Source organism: Prunus dulcis, chromosome 6 (assembly GCF_902201215.1).
Source record: "Prunus dulcis chromosome 6, ALMONDv2, whole genome shotgun sequence".
Lineage (NCBI taxonomy): Eukaryota > Viridiplantae > Streptophyta > Magnoliopsida > Rosales > Rosaceae > Prunus > Prunus dulcis.
In genome coordinates this window covers 28,093,762-28,116,094 of record NC_047655.1, presented here as the reverse complement: position 1 = coordinate 28,116,094, position 22,333 = coordinate 28,093,762, and the positions used below count along the sequence as shown (strand labels likewise).

General features: G+C 36.2%; 2 protein-coding genes across 7 annotated transcripts; one reads left to right on the top strand and one right to left on the bottom strand.

The window, feature by feature from the left end:
- Nucleotides 1-1,777: 1,777 nt before the first annotated feature.
- LOC117629786 (protein MON2 homolog) lies at nucleotides 1,778-20,437 on the top strand. Of its 5 annotated transcripts, XM_034362389.1 has the most exons (45): nucleotides 1,778-2,034; nucleotides 2,405-2,590; nucleotides 2,682-2,771; nucleotides 3,899-3,972; nucleotides 4,136-4,291; nucleotides 4,546-4,663; nucleotides 4,903-4,958; nucleotides 5,620-5,674; nucleotides 5,807-5,863; nucleotides 5,984-6,085; nucleotides 6,597-6,677; nucleotides 6,802-6,854; nucleotides 7,972-8,041; nucleotides 8,693-8,756; nucleotides 9,209-9,357; nucleotides 9,432-9,559; nucleotides 9,647-9,704; nucleotides 9,919-10,016; nucleotides 10,647-10,734; nucleotides 10,887-10,952; nucleotides 11,030-11,089; nucleotides 11,349-11,435; nucleotides 11,884-12,070; nucleotides 12,801-12,844; nucleotides 12,926-13,054; nucleotides 13,142-13,273; nucleotides 13,381-13,433; nucleotides 13,575-13,623; nucleotides 13,887-13,945; nucleotides 14,077-14,216; nucleotides 14,325-14,363; nucleotides 14,436-14,506; nucleotides 14,636-14,764; nucleotides 14,853-14,938; nucleotides 15,065-15,180; nucleotides 15,273-15,385; nucleotides 15,610-15,733; nucleotides 15,964-16,085; nucleotides 16,510-16,696; nucleotides 16,773-16,998; nucleotides 17,501-17,825; nucleotides 18,303-18,442; nucleotides 18,865-18,989; nucleotides 19,093-19,297; nucleotides 19,870-20,437. In XM_034362389.1, exons 1-45 carry the CDS (start codon nucleotides 1,930-1,932, stop codon nucleotides 19,994-19,996), a joined length of 4,929 nt encoding a protein of 1,642 aa, XP_034218280.1. In that variant the 5' UTR covers nucleotides 1,778-1,929; the 3' UTR covers nucleotides 19,997-20,437. The 5 variants fall into 5 exon arrangements, with proteins under 5 accessions (XP_034218280.1, XP_034218279.1, XP_034218278.1 ...); XM_034362388.1 differs by having other exon boundaries at nucleotides 10,650-10,734; nucleotides 14,325-14,506; XM_034362387.1 differs by having other exon boundaries at nucleotides 14,325-14,506.
- A 182-nt stretch (nucleotides 20,438-20,619) lies between these two features.
- LOC117629787 (late embryogenesis abundant protein 47-like) lies at nucleotides 20,620-22,322 on the bottom strand. 2 transcript variants are annotated; one of them, XM_034362393.1, is made up of 4 exons: nucleotides 21,909-22,322; nucleotides 21,716-21,781; nucleotides 21,117-21,410; nucleotides 20,620-21,017 (listed from the first exon to the last, which is right to left on the bottom strand). In XM_034362393.1, exons 1-4 carry the CDS (start codon nucleotides 22,242-22,244, stop codon nucleotides 20,841-20,843), a joined length of 873 nt encoding a protein of 290 aa, XP_034218284.1. In that variant the 5' UTR covers nucleotides 22,245-22,322; the 3' UTR covers nucleotides 20,620-20,840. The 2 variants fall into 2 exon arrangements, with proteins under 2 accessions (XP_034218284.1, XP_034218285.1); XM_034362394.1 differs by lacking the exon at nucleotides 21,716-21,781.
- Between the last annotated feature and the right edge of the window lie 11 nt (nucleotides 22,323-22,333).

The following is a 22,333-nucleotide window of genomic DNA, read 5'->3' as shown; positions in this document are numbered from 1 at the left end:
AAAATGTCATTATGATTAAGTTTATGGTTTTTTTTAATGAAATAGGCCCGTTTAGGCCCGGCTAGGCCCGACCGGCTTTCTCAAGCCCGACCATGGGTCGGGCTTAGCCTTTGAATTTTCTAAAAAAATCCGGCCTGGTATTTTCTCGCTCTTCTTTAAAGCCTGGCCCTGACGAGCCCTAGTCGCTAGAGTATCAATGTCGCCTACAACAAGTGGTCGTAACATTGACGCTCTCCATGTTTATCCTTTCACCTATTTTTAGTATCCCCTATCAAATTACAACTTAAAAGTTCGGCCACTTTATAATATTTGAATATAATTTATTTACATTTTTAATATATATTATTTGTATTCAATAATATGTTATAATTATGTGTATAATACGTGAATTTTGTTTGTATTATTGAAGATTTTATAAAAAATTAAGTGTATGAAAAAATTGGAAAAACAGAGGATAGCAGCGTGGCTATACTATTTTTTTAAAATCGGAAAACATATAGTATAGCCGCGCGGCGATACTATTTATTTAATACAAGTTTTTAAAACGGGTATAGCTGCGCGACTATACTATTTCTTATACAAAAATGGGAAAACCGAACGAAAAAACAGAGTATAGCCAAGGGCTATACAATTTCTTTAAAACAAACTAGCCTCTTCGCACTCGCTTCCACACCTACGAGAGGTTTTTGAAACTATTTTAAATTTATTTTAAAATTAAAAATGATAATAGGTAGTTGTGTTCTATAAAAATAGGATCCATTATTTGATTTTTCTTTTAATTTTAATTTTTTTAAATATGAAAAAGTGTGAATTTACCATATTATCCTCATTTAATTAATAATTTCAAATCTTAATATTTGCATTAACCAACAACATTTTATGATATTTTGAATGTTTTACCATTCTTTGCCTTTTGCTTTATATATATATATATATATATATATATATGGGTATAGCCTTACGGCTATACCATTTAATAAAAAAAATTATGAAAAAGGACTCTCCTTGTTGCATTAGTTTATACTTTATAGATATTAATTTGACATAACTGTGCGACTGTACGAATAAAATACGTATATATTTTATTCAGCAAATTTATGTCAAATTACAACTTAAAAGTTCGGCCACTATATAATATTTTAATATAATATATTTATATTTTTTAATATATATTATTTGTATTCAATAATATTTAATAATTATATGTATAATATGTGAATTTTATGTGTATTATTGAAGAATTTGTAAAAAATTATGTGTATGAAAAAAATTAGAAAAACCGAGTATAGCCTCGTGGCTATATTGTTTCTTTAATAGAAATAAAAAACGGTTATAGCTGGACCACTATACTTTAAAAAAAAAAAATTGCATTTATAGACGGGCGGCTATACTATTAAATAAAAAAATTATGAAAAGGGACTCTCATTTGGTTCGAGACTTGGATTAAGGGCTTGGAGGCTAAAATTCATTTTTGGAATTCTAAAAGAAATTTATAGGATTCTTAAATAATTCAAACTATTTTTAAAATATAGTCTAAATTTAAAAATAATTTTAAGTTCCATAAAATTATTTAAGATAAGTAAATATAATTAATTAGTATTAATTAAGTAATTTATGAAATTAATTAAAGTACTTAAATACTAATTATTCACTAAATAAATACCACAAGACTTATATTATCCCAAATAATCTTTTAAAATCTCAATTGAATACACACCCTTAATTGCAAATATTAAACTAAACAAACTAATTTTGTATAAAAATAAATAATAAAAAAGTGCACGAGATCTACCACTCCAAGCACACCTCTATGAGCTCTCCGATCTCGATGCCTTTCTCTATCACTTCCTCAATTCCACGAGCGCGATCTCACTTTGCCTAAACCACAACGGTAGAATTCATTGAGCCGTTGAAGAACTCAAACCAGCGATGGCTTTCATGGCGGTTTTGGAGTCGGATCTTCGCGCTCTCTCCGCCGAAGCTCGCCGTCGCTACCCCGCCGTCAAGGACGGCGCTGAGCATGCAATTATAAAGGTCTGCGTCTTCAAACTCTTAATATTAATGTTTGCGTGCATGTAATTGGTGATAGTGTGGCTGCAAATTCAAATGTTTTGTGGAGTAGGAGGAAATGAATGAAATGAAGAGTTGAAATTGCACTGAAATAGTCACCGATGTGATATTATTGTATTTTATGCATGTTGAAGCTGAACAAGTTACCGTGGAAAATATAGTAAAACAATTAATTAATTCTGTTTTGTGAAATTGAAGGCCGAAACAGTATTTAGTATAGCTGATTAGGGAAGATAATTAGGGTTGAAGTAGTTTACATATTAATATTCTTAAATCGTAATTAGGCAAGCGGCCAAGTTCGCTTATATGTTTGTTGTTGATGTAAAACTTGCAGCTCCGTACTTTGTCTAGTCCCGGTGAGATTGCGCAGAATGAAGACATACTAAAAATATTTTTGATGGCTTGTGAGGTTAAAACTGTGAAGCTGAGTGTTATTGGACTTTCTTGCTTGCAAAAGCTAATATCTCATGATGCTGTTGCTCCTTCAGCTCTAAACGAGATACTTTCTACACTGAAGGATGTAAGTTCAATTAGGAGCAGTATTGTTGCTCATTTTGCTAATGTCAGTGCCTTAAACCCTTAAACCTCACACACTTCTTTGCTTCCGGCAGCATGCTGAAATGACTGATGAAAGTGTTCAACTCAAGACCCTGCAGACTGTATTAATAATATTGCAGTCACCTTTACATCCTGAGACTGAGGTAAGAAGCATCAGTCACATAGTTTTATCTTCCTAATAAGTACTAGTTTTGCATCCTGTGCTGAGGAACTAGTTCACAGGATATGTTGTAGGTGGATTTTTCCTTTAAGGTAGATCAGACTCAGAGGCACAATAAGGAAAAAGATTCTTAAATGTGATGTGCAAGCCAAGATTTTTAATATATCATGCAATGTCAATTGCTGTAGCATTTTTAGATTTCCATACATATTCAAATAATGGTATTACTTAATTTAAATTTTAAACATAGTCAAATTCACCTTACTAAGGGATGTACATACTCATGCTGGTTACTCAAAATCCACCTTATTTAAAGAGATTAATGTTTGTTGGGTGGTGCTAAAGGACTGTTTTCGTTTTTCAGTGAAAAGTTCAAAATATTAGGAGGTGGCAAAAAGGCTAAATCAATCTGGGGCTGTCTGGTGTTGGGTATTGTTTAGGTCATATGGTGGGAAAGAAATCAACGTTTTTTTGAAGACGTCAAGGGGGCGGATGTGGAGGAGGTGTGGGAAAAGGCAAAGTATTGGGCAGCGCTATGGGCTTCTGTTTCTCCTATTTTTAGGAACACATCTTTTTCAAACATTTTGCGTGATTGGAAGGCTGCAGTGTCTTGATTAGGATTGTTTTTTCTCATGATTGGAGATCTATGTACTCGTTTTGCTATTTCTTCCTGTTTTTGGTGGATTACTTGTCCACCTTCTTGTATGGTTTTTTATGAAATAAAACTTATCTTTTTCAACCAAAAAAAAAAAAAAAAAAAAACACACCGGTGAAATCTCTATGCAACACGTCATAATTTCATGCATTCCGGTGAAAAAGTACAGTTATTTAATCTTGAATACAATAATCTCATGATACATTTTTTCACTTCCTGAGTTTCTCCCTGGGTACTTACTAATATTTCAGCGGTTGTTGGTCTGTAATTGCTCAATATAGTTTTATATTTGGAAATTTTCATCCGGATTTGATATTGCCATACCATGAATGGGGACTGTGAAAGATGTTTCTGGCCATATTACAAGAAAAAGATTTCATTCCATCCATCAAATCAAATGTAATTGCCATTTTGTTTTTGAATTGTTATATTCTTAATTGTTTTATAATATACAGGACAATATGGCTCAAGCTCTTGGTATATGCCTTCGGCTTCTTGAAAACAACCGGTCTTCTGACAGTGTACGGAAGTAAGTTCAATTAGTTTTGGACAATATTACTTGCTGGTTGATTCATATAACTTTTCTTCTTTTTCTTTTACTGTTGGTTTATTCTTTATATGATACTTTATTTTTACATAGATTTTATCTGTCTTTTCAATCTGGGATCTCTTTTAATGTGGAAGATTTCCAGTACTGCTGCAGCTACTTTCAGGCAAGCGGTAGCACTGATTTTTGATCATGTGGTTTGTGCTGAGACTCTTCCTTCTGGCAAGCTTAGTTCTGGAGGTTACATCTCCCGCACCAGTCCAGTTAGCGGTGATGTTAGTTGCAGCATCAATCTTTCAGAGTATGTAATACTTGTAAATGACAGTTTTGGCTCACTGCTCTGCATCTTTTTCTGCATCAATATGTCTCTCATCTATGTTTTTAGCAATAAGCATTGAGTAAATGTTTACGAAGTGTACTTTCTCCATATCTCCATTTCCATCTAAGTGGTTTTGGGTTGGAAAAGGGCAGTTTGTAGATGTATATGCCTGCTTACTGGCATGGAACATTTGATTTCAGCATTTGACCTCTGTTAACAAATCCAAACATCAACAGGTCGTTGGATAAATCTCTTTATGGAAGGTCATCATTGATGAGGGAGACCTTAACTAAAGCTGGAAAGCTCGGACTTCGTCTGCTTGAAGACCTGACAGCTCTTGCTGCAGGTGGATCTGTATGTGCTGATTTGAATCTATGTTTCCTTGGGATATTAAGTACATCTGTCTTTGTGGAATTTGTAGTTTTTGGGGATTTTAGAAATTATTGTTGTTTTCTGGTTTCCCATTTGCATATAAATATATTTTCAATTCTTACTAAAAAAATTAATTATCATGCAGTTATCAGTCATGATGACACTGTATAAACTGGTGTTTTCAAGGATGGATGATATATTCCTTTCCTTTTATTTTACAGGCAATTTGGTTACGAGTTGGTTCTCTTCAGCGGTCCTTTGCACTTGATATACTGGAGTAAGAAATCTTGTTGCTTGCATCTTTTAATAAAGTAGTGGATTTCTGTCCAAATTACTATTTATCTAGTGGACATACTTTCCTTTTCTCATGTGGTTGGAAATCATGTATATTTAATATCATGAAACATAGACCCATAAAGATGTATTTTTCTTGTTGGCATATGGGTAGAGGGGAACAGCATAGAGCTTTGGGGTTCATTCTTTCCATCTTAACACAGTGATATTTTGTTTCCTGAGTAAATTAGGAATATAAAAATTTGGCTGTTTTAGCTATGTACAAAAAGTTACCTCAACACACACCCGACTCACCTTCTGATATTTTCTGTTTGAAGAGTTTGTGCCACATCGTCTGACAGATAGTGAACAATGAGAACACAAGTCTCTGTAACTCCCAGCTAATATCAAATGTTACCGTTTCAATCATCTGTATTTCTCTTACACACAAAACTGGGAGGTTCACATAAAATCTATGGGACTTGATTACACATATTGGTCTCCACTAGAAGCTATCCTAGTATAATTCCAGTTAAAAATAGGTATTAGACGGCTTATATTGCTATAGAATTGAAACAAAATTCGCTAGGATGGTGCAAATACAATTTTTGGCTCTCAAAGAATATTATGATCGCTTTGTTTGAATTAATCATTTTGTATTCCAGGTTTGTTTTGTCCAATTATGTGGCTGTTTTTAGAACCCTACTTCCTTATGAGCAGGTGAGTTAAAGAGTTTCTTGTACAAGTCCATTCCTCTTTTTGTTATTTTTTTCACCTTTAAAACTTAATTTTAATGGATGCATTCGCTAGTAAAACGTTCATAGTTGAAAAGATTGCTTGAAACCTCAACAGGTTCTGCAGCACCAGATATGCTCACTTCTAATGACTTCACTTCGTACCAATGCTGAGGTGATTTTACTTATTTAACATGCAGTGCAATTAATCTCTTCAGGCTTTTTGTTCTCTCTTGCAGAGAATTTCACTGTGCTTGCCTTTTTGTCCCCTTAGTTATGTTTAATGTTGAATCAGCTTGAAGGGGAAGCAGGAGAGCCTTCTTTTCGTCGCTTGGTCTTGCGGTCAGTTGCCCATATTATCAGGCTTTACAGTTCATCCCTTATCACAGAATGTGAGGTGTGTTCTGTATATGATTATTTTAACCAGGAAATGACATGCCAATGAAATTTTCACAAAGCCAACACAATAATAGTTGAACAGAAAAATATCCATTTAGTTATGGAAGTTCCACCAAAAAGTTAAATTAAATTCACTATTGAGGCCTTGAGGTCTGCTACTCAGTTCAAAATTTGGGAACCAAATTATTATCTATTCTTTAAATTTGTCATTTGAAACTCAACTCTTTCAGTTTCTTAAACATTTTGTTTCCACGGTAATCGTTCCTTGCAATTTGATGTGTTAGCCTGTTGGTAGGGACATACTCTGTCCTTACAAAAGGATTCAAACTGTCATTTTTGGAGAAAAAAACCTTAAGAGGATTCAGATTGTAATTTATCTGGAGCTTAGTTTTCCTAGTATCTCCTCTATAAAAATTGCTTTCTGTAGCTCAATCTACAACTAATGATTCAATATGTTATTGTTGCCCCCTCCCGCCGTTCCTTTTATTTATTTACTTATTGAACCGCAGGTTTTCCTTAGTATGTTGGTGAAGGTCACATTTCTTGATCTGCCATTATGGCATCGTATTCTTGTTCTCGAGATCCTGAGGGTAATTTTGACATTGCTGAATTTATCTATGTATTTCGTTTCTTACTTATTATATGAGATATTGAGTGATGCTTTAGTAAAATATTGTAATGAGTCTAATGACCATTTATGGTGGAATTTGACAGGGTTTTTGTGTGGATGCAAGGACATTGCGGATTCTTTTCGTAAACTTTGATATGTAAGTTTGTGGTCAGTCTATATTTTCTAATCTCTAGCATCGTTTAGACTAGACGATACCTGTCTAGTTTAGCATGGTAAAATCATAAGGACTACCAGTCAAGAGGAACTTCCTTCTAATTGTTGACAGGACATGTATTTATTGGAGTGAAGCGGTGAAAATAGTGGGACACCACACTAAACTGTTGTATGCAATAATTCTTCAACATTGGGAAAGTGGTGGGTCCCACTTTCATCAATTGATGCCAATAAATTTCATGCCATGTTAGCGGTCGATTGGAAATTCCTACTCATTCTTCAGGTGGCAGAATAGAAACATTTTTATTCAAATTGTAAGGATCAAAACAAGGCATTTAGACTGCAGATAAAAGAAAACACTAGCTGAAGAAACAGACACAAGGCCACTCAACACCTAACTAGCCAACCAAACATAAAACAGCCCCTTAAGATACTACGGCTAGCAAATTGCGCATAATTGAAGGATAGGGTACATCCTTAAAGGCAAGAGAAGTTGATGCCCAAAGGGCAGCCCAAAACTTCACTCTATCCCATAACTCTGCCACTCCCACTCCCTTATAATTCTCAAAAATTCTCCTGTTACGTTCCAGCCATAGGTTCCAAACCACTGCCTGCATCAGACTACCCCAGAGAATTTTTGCCTTCTTTCCCCTTCCCAAAGCATCAATTCTTATGGAAAAAAGTTCAAAGCAGCCTTCTGGTATTACCCACACCGTGTTAACTTCCTGCAATAATGTTTCCCACAACTTTAGGGAGAAAGGGAAATGAAGAAGGAGATGGTCCACGCTGTCCCCAGCCTTATTACATAGAGCACACCAGTGAGGGCTAATGCACAAATAGGGACAACGTCTCTGTAAAGTATCCCCAGTATTTAGTTTTCCCAACACCGCTTGCCACACAAAGATCTTAACTTTCAGAGGAGTCTTGGCCTTCCAAATTTGAGTGTACGGGGGGAAGATCTCCCCCTCACCACAATTCTGAATATGAGAACAGAGAGAATGACAGGTGAATAGACCAGAGGGGTCAAGCTTCCATATTCTCTAAAAGAAGTTTTGAAACCATTATCTTGTATTAATTTCCTTTCCTCATCCTCCTTGCAGGCACCCGAAGAACACCAATGTTGTGGAGGGCATGGTCAAAGCTCTTGCTAGAGTTGTTTCAAGTGTACAGGCAAGATACTTACATTTTTGTTCTCCCTAGGCCATATTGTTTCATTGTTATGCATTACGGGTGCATGTGAATCTATTGGTATTTCTTGAGCTGGATTGTTTTGACTCCATATGGTAATCGTATGTGTTTGTGTAGGTAGACTGATTTAATGTATAGTAGCTTCGACTGCATGCCATATGTTGATCATGGATTTGGTATTTCTTGAGCTGGATTGTTTTGACTCCATATGGTAATCGTCTGTGTTTGTGTAGGTAGACTGATTTAATGTATAGTAGCTTCGACTGCATGCCATATGTTGATCATGGATCATGTTTTGAAACAGACCTCAGATATCTTACATGCAAAGTCAGTCTTTTCATTCATATAGTTATGAGCATGTTCTAGTCGTACAACTTGCCACTCCTGAGGGATGCATGTCAGATCTTGTTTATTTCATTGTAACGAGGTTACTCTACAGCTGCCAGTGCTCTATCTTGTCAGCTTGCTTCTATCCCCAATTTTATAATTTGTCTTTTTACTAGCATAGGCCCCCCAGTTTCAAGAAGTAATTTATAATGTAGACGGTCTTTGTGCTTGTATTCCCAACTATAATGTGGTATAACCATTATAATACATTTATTCCATTGGCTAAGAGAAATCTAATTGCTGCAGGTTCAGGAGACTAGTGAAGAGAGCCTGGCAGCTGTTGCAGGGATGTTTAACAGCAAAGCTAAAGGTAATGACTTACTAGGTTTCTATTTGTAAAAATTGAACTTTCATTAACCAGAACATGCAAGGAAATCTATGGTTTTCTTCACTTATATGAGTGAAATAAAAGCCATTGTGTTCCATGATGATTATACAATTCCCCTCTTATCGGAGGTCCTCGAGATAGTCCTTGATGATTAAATTTTAAAAAGAAAATGTTGTTTTAGCCTTTGTTTTTCAGTCTTTTGTAGTATGAGGGTTGTTTTCAGTGGACTGCTTGTACATTCCCTTTTCATATTCATACTATCTATTCTGTTCTCATAGTTAGGGTTGTCAAAGAATGTAAAGTTTGGTTGGATGTCAGATGTATCAAGACATAGACGTAGAATCGTATTGCAATTTTCTACCGGTGGGGGTTAGAAATTATCATTTGTTCTATTCCTTCATGCACATAGTAGTAACGAAATTCACTTCATACAGGAATCGAGTGGAGCCTTGATAACGATGCATCCAATGCTGCAGTTTTGGTTGCTAGTGAAGCTCATTCGATAACATTGGCAGTTGAAGGCCTTCTGGGTGTTGTCTTTACTGTGGCTACACTGACGGATGAAGCAGTAGATTCTGGGGAGGTGTTTATTTATCTTATTTCCTCCATTCTAATATTCTAGAATAACATATCATGTGACACAGTCCTGTCTACCAGATTGAATCCCCCAGATATGATTATGATCCGCCTGCAAAGTGTACTGGAAATACTGCTCTTCTGTGCCTCTCGATGGTTGATTCATTATGGTTGACTATACTAGATGCATTGTCCTTTATCTTGTCAAGGTTGGACTTGTCTATTTAAGCATATATAGATATTAAATAATACTTCATCTCTTATAAGTTATAACTATCTTGAAGTTGACTTTGAAGGTCACAAGGAGAGGCTATTGTGTTGGAAATACTGAAGGGATATCAGGCCTTCACCCAGGTAACCAAAACTTAACTTGTTAACTGAACTTTTATCTTGGCTGCCATTTTGAGAAGTATTCTATCGCTTCTGCGCCCCCTTTAATGTTTTTTGACGTGATGGATTTTGGTTTTTCTTCTGTTCAAATATATACAATAACAACTTCATCTTTTTGGATAACTCCATGTTTTTATTAAAATATGATAAACCAATGATCTGTTTCATGACAATACAGGCGTGCGGGGTTCTTCGTGCTGTAGAACCTTTGAACTCTTTTCTAGCATCTCTTTGCAAATTTACAATCAATTTTCCCATTGAAGCCGAAAGAAGGAGGTATTGATTTGTATATATCCTATGGCCTCCATATCCTTATCAATAATCAAAATATGTTTGCAAATTCCATGATTTATTTCATCTTGGTATAAAAAAAACTGCTAAACTTTTCCCGCATTGTATCAGCTTCTATTTCTTTTCCGTTTTACCCATATCATGGTTAAAAAGTCATTAATTTTTTTATTTTATATTTTATAGAATATGTTTGAAGTTGCATACAGTATTATCTTACAGACCCTTCTCGTGTCTATGTAGCTAGCATGTAGTATATCATAGAGACCCTTCTGGTATTCATATATGTACGTGTATGGTCGTAGACACAATTACTTAGTTGTTCAGTCGGTCAGTACCATGATGAGAAGTCCAGTAGCAGTGTGATTTTGTGGTGTTTGTAGAAATGCTTGAATATTTTTTGTTCAATCTTTTCTAGGTTGGTCTAAAAGATAGCTGGATGCTGATTATTGAGTTGAATTACTAAATGTAAATATGTTTGGAGTTTTTTGCTTTCCAAGATTTGTTTCTGATCTGTTTAATCCTTGATTTTCTAGCTTAGATTTCTTGTTTCAACTCATATCCAGTCTTAGTTAGGCACCTGACAATGTTGAATCGGTTTTTACATTGAGAGTGCAGCAGTATTTTACAATCTCCTGGGTCAAAACGCTCTGAACCCTTAGTTGATCAAAGGGAAAGCGTGGTTCTTACTCCCAAGAATGTCCAGGTATATAGGTTTTGTAGATTATTGAATAAATTTTTCCGTCCATTTCATTTATCTGTAGAGTGTAATTGTTTTAATTTTCCTTTAGTGTATGTACTCCTAAGTATTTATTTGACATACATAAATATTGAATTCAACTTGCTCTTGCTATTCAGGCTTTAAGAACTCTCTTCAACATTGCTCATCGACTGCACAATGTATTGGGTCCATCCTGGGTTTTGGTATGTTGGTGTACTTTCATATTTATCCATTAAAACCTAGAATTCATACTCTTATCATTTCTGGCAATTAACTGTAGGTATTAGAAACCCTAGCAGCTCTAGACCGAGCAATCCATTCACCACATGCCACCACACAGGTAATTTGAGCAAATGTTTATCAATACTCTTGCTGTTCAAATTAATTTTTTTTTTGTTGCTATATGGAGGAACCAATATTTCAAGAAATTGTTTGCCCTGACAACTGATTCCGCAACAAGGGTTCGTTTATTGGTTTTGAACCCAGACATCTCTATTTGAAATTTATTTTCATTTTGTGCTGTGTCAATCTGATCTGATACACATTTTATGTTAGCTCCCTGATGTAAACTTTTAATTATGCTAGTTTTGTTTTGTCAGGAGGTGTCCACGGCTGTGCCTAAGCTTACAAGGGAATCATCTGGTCAATCCAGCGACTTAAATATTCTTTCTTCTTTGAATTCTCAGGTAATCTGAGAAATTTTTTGCCTTTCTGATAGCCTAATTCAAAGGTGTACTTACTGTCAAAACCGTCTGGGGAAATTCGTTCGTAAATCAATTTCAAGTTTTTCTGTTTTTTTTCCCTTCTCATTTACAGAAATTAATGGACCTATGCTCTAGAAAATGTTAAAGTACTATGTAATGTTTCCTGAAACCACCTGACTTTAAGAAATTCCAAATAACTTATAAAGAAAACCTCTGTTGCTTTCCTAGTTTCAAATTGTTTTTATTTTTATTTTTTAAAACTGAGATATGATTATTGTGAAGCCCTTTTGTTTTGATAGAAAACTGTATGGGCTCTTATGATTAATTGTTATATTCTTATGCCTGTGTAATATCGTAAAGATATGTATCCATGTGTTTGACCATGACCATCTACATGCCCTGACCTTTTGCTTTTCTCCATTTTGCAAAGCTATTCGAGAGCTCAGCATTAATGCACATCTCTGCAGTAAAATCCCTTCTTTCTGCCCTATGCCAACTTTCACAGCAGTGCATGGCTGGGATTACAACTGGTTCTGTACCCACATCCAGTCAAAAAGTCGGAAGCATAAACTTTTCAGTGGAGAGAATGATATCCATCCTTGTCAATAATCTACACAGTATGTAATGCCAGTGAATTTGCAGTTAATAGTTATAACAAAATGGATTTTATGTTCGGTGTTTTTATATGTTAAATCATGGAAGGTGCTTGTTCTGCAACTGTTACCGTATGTAGAGCGGTAAAATATTCATGCCAAACGTATCATCTTACCCCCTTGAATTTGGTTGTCCATCCCCATGTCAGTTTGTAACCTAAAATGTACTAGAACTTGTTGTCGCCATTTAAAATTGTGAAATATTTTTCTATTTTTTAGATGAGAAAAAAATGTTAATGTCTTTATTGGTATATAACTATTAGTTTTTTTCTCTTTTCAATTATTTCCAGACTGTTCACATGTTTTGCAGTAATTTTTTCTGCTTTTAATGATCATTCTAACTAAACTTTGTTTGGAACATAAATGTTGATGTTCATTTTTCTTTACTCATCAATATCTGATATGCATGCAAGCTTATAGCATCTCAACCCATCCGTGTATGACTAAATTTGTTTATTTATTTAGTTTTTATACGCATTTATCTATTATTCAAACTTTGCTTATCTTAATCTGTGTAATTATAATCATCACTTTGTCCCATCATTTGGGTTAACATGTACATGGATGCAAGTGGGTAAATGATGCAAATTGGCATCTTTCTGACTGGATGTTATGTTATGTGAGTGCGTGCCTGATTGATTTGAGTGTAGATTCTGTAATTGGCTTGATATTGTATTTCTTTACCTTATTGCAGGAGTAGAGCCATTGTGGGATCAAGTTGTTGGCCACTTTCTTGAGGTGATCTTATCAAATGATTTCTAATAATGTACAGTATTGCACTATGTACATTCTCCTTGACAGCACGTCAACATCTTACAGCTTGCAGATAAATCTAACCAGCATTTACGTAATATGGCCCTTGATGCATTAGATGAATCAATATGTGCTGTTTTAGGTTCGGACCAGTTCCAGGACAACATAACAACCAGATCTAGAGCATCTCAGAGTGTGAGAACTTTCACCTCCTTATGGTTGAAGCTCTGTTCTAATGAAATTAGGAATTGACACTGCTTATTATTTGGCATACCTATATAGATGGAAACTGGACTTGCACAGTTGGGATCACTTGAATGTGCTGTCATATCCCCACTAAGGGTTCTTTATTTATCTACTCAAAGTGTTGATGTACGTGCTGGATCTTTGAAAATTCTTCTGCATGTTTTAGAGGTAATATGTAATTAGCAAGAACTCATTTCAAGTTTTCTTTCGTATGTGTCTTGATTGTTAGTCTTTGTAAATAATGACTTCTCACTAACTTCGGTAAGATTTTTCAGAGGCATGGGGAGAAATTACACTACAGTTGGCCAGATATTCTTGAAATGTTGAGGTTTGCCTAAAATTTCACTCTGTTTCCAGTCACCTGTTCTGTTTGCAGCTCTATTTGTTTCAACTTCTTTATCTTTTTTAATTGGAAAATTTGTTACAAAAAATGGTAGGGGCTGAGCCTCTGTTTATTTGTTTTGCAAAGGTCTGTAGCGGATTCTTCAGAGAAGGAACTTGTTACCCTGGGCTTTCAGGTTAGCAAAAGATTTAAACTTTTTGGGGAATGAATTGTATACTATATTGGGGCTTTCTTAGGCTTCACATGTAACTCATATCAACGTTCCAACTTTGGTCCTATAGGTTTCTCTGTCTTTTTTTCTTTTCCTGTTTGTTTATTGCTTACAGCAATGAAAAAGCAGCTTACCCTTTTGCCACCACAATGCACCTTTTGAAATTATAGATTGATGGTCTCATTAGTTATGTAGATCCAATTTGATTTTTTCGTGTTTTCTTGTAGAGCCTACGGGTGATTATGAATGATGGACTTTCCATTATACCTGCAGACTGCCTTCACGTGTAAGGTTCCAGACTTTGGCATTATTACACACACACACACACACACACACCTTCTCGTAGGTATATAGAAATTGTAATTCACCAAATTTAGACCTCTTTAGGATTGTCTGAGTGATGAATCCTTTCTGCAGATGTGTAGACGTGACTGGAGCATACAGTGCTCAAAAGACAGAACTGAATATAAGCCTGACAGCAATAGGCCTTTTATGGACAACAACTGACTTTATAGCCAAAGGTCTGATCCATGGGCCTGGGGAGGAAAAGGAAACAGGTCACTACCATTTTTATCTGTTAGCCCGTCATTTTATTATTATTATTATTATTTTTGGTGGTACACTTATGCATAAAGTTTATTTACTGGTGTTTTGAAACATTACAGGGATTTCTGATGTGCATCCTATTCTAAAGCAATTAAATGGTGAGAATCCAAAAGAAGAAACATTCGATGTATTGGATAATGTGAATGACCAAGCTCCCTCTATAAATATAGTGGATCGTGATAGGTTGCTTTTCTCTGCTTTCTCGTTACTTCAGAAGCTTGGAGCTGATGAGAGGCCAGAGGTGGGAAAGCATGTCATTTTTAATCAACTTCCTGTATTCATTCTATGCAAATGCTTTCTCAATTTGGCATATGGTTTTGAAGTTATGTGTACATTATACAAATCTCAAAGAATGTGAACTTGCATCCAGGTTAGAAATTCAGCCATCAGGACACTTTTTCAGACACTTGGAAGTCATGGGCAAAAACTTTCAAAAAGCATGTGGGAGGATTGCCTTTGGAATTATGTTTTTCCTACACTGGATCGTGCTTCTCACATGGTTTGTTGAAGTGGTTGTAAAAGACATATCAATAGTTTTTCTAGTGGTGTACTGTTGTGAATTCTTGATCTGAATTGTTTGTTTTTAGGCTGAAACTTCATCAAAAGACGAATGGCACGGGAAAGAACTTGGAACTCGAGGAGGAAAAGCAGTTCATATGCTTATACATCATAGGTATATGAGTTTAGATACTATAATTTGTTCTCTTTTTTTTTTGGGGAATAGATAAGATCCAGTGTTTTCCCCCCAAAGCTGTTCTGTTATTCAATCACGCAACTCTTGTATTGAATGAAATTGCAGTCGCAACACAGCTCAGAAACAGTGGGATGAAACACTTGTGCTGGTCCTTGGAGGCATAGCGCGAATATTACGTTCATTCTTTCCTTTTCTTAGAAGTTTAAGCAATTTCTGGTCAGGTAGGTTACAATGGATTTCTGATGTATCTGGGATTGTTATTTTCAATATTGTTGATCTCACAAGTTAACATTTGATGTTTTCCCTTTGGCAGGATGGGAGTCTTTGCTTTTATTTGTCAAGAATAGCATTTTAAATGGTAGCAAAGAGGTTGCTATTGCTGCAATAAATTGTTTACAGACACCTGTTCTTTCTCATTCTTCTAAGGTGATCATGTGAATGAGCTAGAATGCTTGTATATTTGTGAATTAGATTTTGTAATCACATCTTTTCTTTCCTAAGTTGGCTTTTATCTTTTTGAAAACTGAAACAGACGGTTAAGGTTATTTATACTAACTAAATGAATTACATAATTAGAAAATGAAGATTGCAATATGTCTGCACGTTTATGATAAAAACTGTAATAGAATAATTTATTGGTGTCAAATCAGGGGAACTTGCCGAGGCCTTACCTTGAATCAATGCTTGATGCTTACGAGGTGGTTCTCCAAACATCAACACACCTGAGTGACAATGCAGCTATCAAGGTGAAGCAGGAGATTTTACACAGTCTTGGTAATGCTTTAATTTAACATGACTGGTTTATTATTTGTTTCCTTGTATGTTAAAATGTATGTCCTTCCCATTTGTTTGGCTTGATATCTTCAATATCTAACATCTCCTTCGCTTGATCTATGACTTAGTCTAGCTGAAACAACCAATTTTGTATTTGCTACTTGTCCCTTCTGGTTAAGTGAACCATCTTCTGATGTGCATTTGTTTCAACCTGTTTGAACTTCTAACAGGGGAACTACATGTACAAGCGCAAAGGATGTTTGATGATCGTTTGTATAAGCAGTTGCTTGCAATCATAGGTTCAGCTGTTAAACAAGCCATAATCATCAACGATAGTTCTGAAACTGAATTTGTAAGCCAAATTTCTACTTGTCCTTCTTAACTTACTCTCTTTTTCCCCCAACGTCTTTAGCTGTTTATTTGTAGTCACTGCTGCTCTTTCATAATGTATTATCTTTTGAAGAGAACAAGGAAGTGTAACTTAACACACTAGAAAGAAACATATAATTAAAATGGAAAGTTAGCAAAATTATTCCCTCTTTGTTCGTCATCGATCATTATACCTAAACCATGCCCCTGAAATTTTGTGTACGATAGTCCTCTCTAATGTAGCCATTGCTGTGCTTATGAAGACTGGATACTCTTTTGTAGCTATCAAGAAAGTGTACAGCAGAAATTATTGTTAGTAGCAATAGTAACAGGGAACAGATGGCCTACACTTTCATTTATGTTTATATATCACTTCATGTCTAATAGAATCTCTTACTTTTCTTTAGGGACATGTTCCACTTGTGTTACGCACTGTGCTGGAGATCCTTCCAATGTTACGTCCAACAGAGCACATTTCTTCCGTGTGGCTTAATCTTATTAGGGATTTTTTGCAATATCTGCCAAGAGTGTGTTCTGCTGTACAAAATGAGGATGATGACGCAGAGGAAGCCAGCACTAGTGACCAAGTTCCAGGTATAAAATTGGCTTGTTTTCCCCATACTTTTGAATGTCAGCTGTAACTAAAGAAAAATAAAATATATTCCTGCAGATGATCACTTGAGGATAAAACATGAAACACCTAATGGGACTGATTCTATATCTTCAAACAGAGTAGAAGGTTCTCCGAGTTCTGGATTAAAGACATCTGTAACAGCAGGCATCCCTAATTATATGTTTGCGGAAAAGCTTGTTCCCTTGCTGGTAGATCTTTTTCTTCAGGCCCCAGCAGTTGAAAAGTATATCTTGTATCCTGAAATTATTCAAAGTCTTGGGAGGTACTGATGGCTCTTTGGTCTAGTGCTAATTTTGTTCTACTGCAACTACACTTTTCTAGTTAAAGGTCGTTATGATCATAAATTGATAATGAACTGAATACTGGTCTATAAGAGCTTATAACATGAAAGGCGCAAAGTGGGGAAAATAGTTATTATAATCTTCCTGCACTTACAGTTGTGAGGGACTGTTAAATATTCTAATTGTTCCTGAAGATGAAAGGTTTCTCTGGATTATGATACCTGGGTGACTAATATATTAATCAAGAGGGCATTTTGAGAATATGTCTGCCTCGTAGTGACTTTCTTACCCGAGCTCAGTTTAACATAAAAAGTACTTGAATCTTCAATGAATGCTTGGAATTTCAGTAGCCACAACTCAACTCTATCGTATATCTGTATTTGTCAATCTTATTTATTTTTGGATTAAAACTCTTTTTTCTTTTTATTGAGAAGATTAATCTCTTTTGAACTAGAAAATAACAGCATCAGGCTTTTGTCTTAGGTGTATGACGACAAGAAGAGACAATCCAGATGGTGCTCTTTGGAGTTTAGCCGTTGAAGGCTTCAATCGCGTTCTAGTTGATGATGCCAGAAACTCGGCTATAAATGCCGGACTAGATTCAGGTGCTAGTAAGCCTGCAAGAACACGTATATGGAAGGAAGTTGCCGATGTTTATGAAGTATTCCTTGTGGGTTATTGCGGGCGAGCTCTTCCCTCTGATTCTTTCTCAACTGTGGATGTAAAAACTGATGAGTCCCTTGAGATGACCGTCTTAGACATTCTTGGTGACAAAATTCTGAAGTCACCAATCGACGCACCTTTTGATGTAATTTTCTGACCAACCATAAAACAGATAGTAGATTGTAATATTAGTAGTAGTGGCAGTAGCCATGGTAGTGGTGATGCTTGAATGAGGTGGTAGTTACAGGGTTGGGATGATGTAGTTAACATCTTTTGCATATCTTAGTGTTGAATTCTGTGTGGTGGAAATTACAATAATAGCCTGATATGAGAAGAGCCCTGTGAAAGGTTCCTATGCCTTGTCCTATTTTGTGATCTCTTCTTGTTGATTGGGCTATTTAGGTCATATATGGGTCGCAGGGGTCCAAGTTTTGAGCTTGTATATCTTCTAGCCTTGGTTTTGATGTTTCTTAATCATGATGTTAACATTGCAAATCACCTGAGTGGAATCATTTAGGGTCACCACTAACCTGGGTGATGTGTGGAATAGAGATACCTTAGGAGGATTTTTGTTCAACTACTATTTTATTATTTTTCTAATGGAAATCTTTGATTTTAACAGATTTTGCAGCGGCTGGTTTCCACCTTGGACCGTTGTGCTTCACGTACTTGTTCTTTACCTGTTGATTTTGTGGAACTTATGCCTTCCCACTGCAGCAGATTTTCCTTGACTTGTTTACAGAAGCTATTTTCCTTGAGCAGGTGATGTATTAAATAGGGTTGTCTTCTACTTATATTTCAGCTTCTGATGTATGGGAGTATTGATTTACACTGTCCATTTAAGTATTTTACCAGGTTGACCATTTTAGGTCCTGGACAAACTCCTCTCGATAAGATGGTTTCAGTTATATTTGTGCATTCCCTAGTAATACCATCATAGGAGTCTTATACAATACTAAAACCATCATAGGAGTCTTTCTTTCTTTTTCTTTCTATTTAAAACATCCAAACAAAGGAAAGTAACAATGTAATATTTATTTACCATTCTATGCCCTCTTCATTACTATTTTACTTTCTGCTCCATTTCTTCAAGTCTCCTAAGCATACTCTTAATAATGTCTAAACCTGTTCGCATCCATTTTCTTTAAAATAAAATATTTTCTCACAGTATTTTATGTACTCAGTTATGACAGCAAATCCAATGATTGGAATTCAGCGAGATATGAGGTGAGCAAAATTGCAATCATGGTACTCATAACCAGATGCGAATACATCTTGAGCAGATTTCTGATTGACGAGAATGACTTAGGTGCGTATGTTATGTTTAACGATATCTTCCTATTATCACTTGTTTAAAGAATAAACAAAACAAAAAAACTTAGTATCTTGTATTATCATGTCTTATTCTGCAGGTGGTCGCCCATTGCCATCAGCAAGACTTGAAGAAATTATTTATGTTCTTGAAGAGTTGGCTCATCTGATAATTCATTCAGATACTGCATCGGTTCTTCCCTTGCAACCGCATTTGAAAAGTGCCCTAGAAAAGGAAAAGAATCATGACACGCGTCCTCACCTTGTTGTTCTATTTCCCTCCTTATCCGAGCTTGTAGTATCAAGGTGAGAGTAATACGTCTTTTCTTTTTATGAAAATGATATGGGACATAGTTGAAATAATATTGAGACGGAGAGTGTAAAATGGTGGAATTACTGTCAATTAATTTCTTTAAACCTAGATATTAGTTCACTTACAAATTACCAGTCATAAGCTTGTAGTCTAACTGTAAAGCTGACCACGGTATCATAATATTATCATGATTATGTGGTGGACTGGGTAGCAGATGACGATAAAGGGAGTTTTCCCAGTATGACAGAGCATATTAGTTAATCAAAGATTAACGGCAGTACTTAGAAGTGAAGTAGACTCAAAAGAACGTAACTGGAAATTTTTGAGTGAGCAGGCAATGTAACTGGAATCGTGGATAACTTGAATCTGTTGTCTAGAGAGAATAATGGCAAGATCCATTTAAAATATCTTAAATGTGGCTGGCATCAAATTAACTAACTAAAAAGATATGAGACGTAAATTTATAAAGCATGCATGTATACATTGAATTCTTTTTTCATATCTTATGCTACATTGTACCAAGTGTGCTCATCGCATGTTGTTTCTTTATCCTTTTGTTGAACAGAGAAGCAAGAATAAGAGGGTCCGTGCAAGTCTTATTTAGGCTCATCGCCAAAGAATTGGGTCTAAATAGAGTTTCTATAAGCAGTGAAAATGCCGAAGAATTCATACCAAGTACACAGCAACCCTAAGTTAGTTTCATGATCTAAGGTTCTTATTTATCTTTTTCATTTTTTGTCTTTACTGGTGGCGGTTTGACAACGAATTTTCCATTAGCAAGGGTCATATAGTTTGTACATTGTATCAATTTTGTTGTATTTAAAACACTACCTCGGGGGTAGTAAGTTCTAAGGAATCAAATTTCCGATTCTTTTGAAACCGAAAAGGTTATCCGATTCTTTGGTGCAAATATGCTTTCGAAGGCTTTGCGTCTAGTTTCCAAGGCTTTGGATTGCGGTTCCAACTTAAATATGGCAACTTGCCGATATACTTTAATTTGGCTTCAACAATTTTTTGTTTTGTGCATACTATAATTGTTTCAAAGGCTTGTCCTAGTAAAATGCTTGAATCACATGTGATTCTAAAGCATCATTATTTTCAGTTCTAAGTGTAAATGCCTGAATTGCTCATAATCATTGGGTTTGTGCGAAAAGTGTGTTAGCATTTTGCTCAACCAGGTATTGCTCTAGATAATAGTCGACTTGATTTGTTTTATTTTTTTTGCCAAACATATTGCCCTCCCTTTATCTTCCAGAATACAGAAAAAATATCTTGTCTTTCTATTCATCTTTCCTTTTTTGAGTCGATTTAAAAATTCGTACGAACACTAGGTCATTTATTCATCAATGGCCCCAAACGAAAAAGGGCCCCTCTGTTTTAGAAGAAAGCACAAGCCCTCTCACCCCCTAGATTGAAAAACAACGCATGTCTAGTAAAAGTGACAAACCAACCCTCCCTTTATATACGCTTATGTTGCTAGTTCTAGGCCAAACCCAAATACAAGCACTCAGACAAAGCAGTGACTTCTTATGCAAGCTATTTTGGCATTTCGTTACTATTGGTCTGGTTGAGCCTAGCTGCTGCTGCCACCGAAGCTGCCACGCCCGTTGGGTGTGTAGTCAGAAACGGATCATTTCTCATCTCTGCACCGGTCACCCCCTCGGCATCTCGACGTGTCGCTGGTTTGTCTGCTGGCAATTTTGACGTAGCATCCTACAATTTAAACACAACACCGCCAAACGTCGCATACATCAACATGGATGTCCACCACAAAAAGTTTTAACAAATTTTCCTGGCTATCTATATATATACCGCTAGAATGTCGGCGAGTTTCGTCTTCTCCTCGTCCTTCGTAGCCCGAGCGTTGAGGGTTGCGGCCGACTGAGCTGCGGCCGCCACACCACCGGGTACAATGTTGGTTCGGCCAGTGGCTCTGACTTCGGCTGCTTGAATTGCAGCTGCATCACTCCACTCCACCGGTTTCTGTCCAGCTGTCATAGCAGTGGCTTCCAGGGCTTCACCAATGGTGATTTGACCACCAGCCCCACCAGCTTGAATGGTGTTAGGCGCTGCCAAAGGAGCTCTCTGGCTGTATTGCCCCACAGCCTACCCTTCACAAACAACAAACATAAACGTATATACATGTATTATATATTTATGTTTCCATGTGCAAGTTGCAACCAATGAAAAAACCAAAACATTCACCCCAACCAATTAATCAATGAAAGAAAAATAATAATAATAAAAGCAAGGAGTTAACAAATACTTTCTTTAGAATTTTATTATTTTGAGTTCAATATTCAAAGAAAATGATGCTTCCCGGTGTTTTGTTTAGTAGGTGCTTGCTTTCAATTTGTATAGATTAATATTACGCAGTAGTGGTTAATTGGTTTTGAGGTCAAACTTTATACCTCAACCAATTTATAGATTTTCCTTTGCTTTTCGTGATCTACATTCCTTGTATTTGAATCCGAACCCTAAACCAATCAACAAGGAACCGAATAAAAGAAGAAACACTTGAAAACAAAACACAACTACTGTTAAAATTATGTGAGTACATATATATATACACACACACACACAAAGGAAAGGGATATATGGGACCTGTCCAGCGATTGATTCTGTTATTATACGGCGTCCCGGGAGATCAGCCTCCTTTACGCTAACGCCCTCGTCTCCTGTAACAATATTGGCATTCATGTCATCGGGACCCACCACCCCCGCCTTCTCGTTCTGCCTGGCTGCGGTCTGCAAGGTTGCGGCTGCACCGCCCTTGATGGTCTTCCCAAGCACCGCATTCTCAGCCGCCTGCATGATGGCGGCGTCCTTGGGCGCCACCAACTTGTCCGCCAGCTCCCCGCCCTGGACAACGGGAAACACGTCCCCATATGTCACGGCTTCCTTTTGATCCTCGGGCTTCCGCGGCTGTTCTTGGCTCATTTTGTAATTTGATCCAAATTCCTGGATTATTATTAGCAACAGCTTTGAGCGAAATTTGTCAAATCTTTGTAAAGAAAATCAAACGGGGA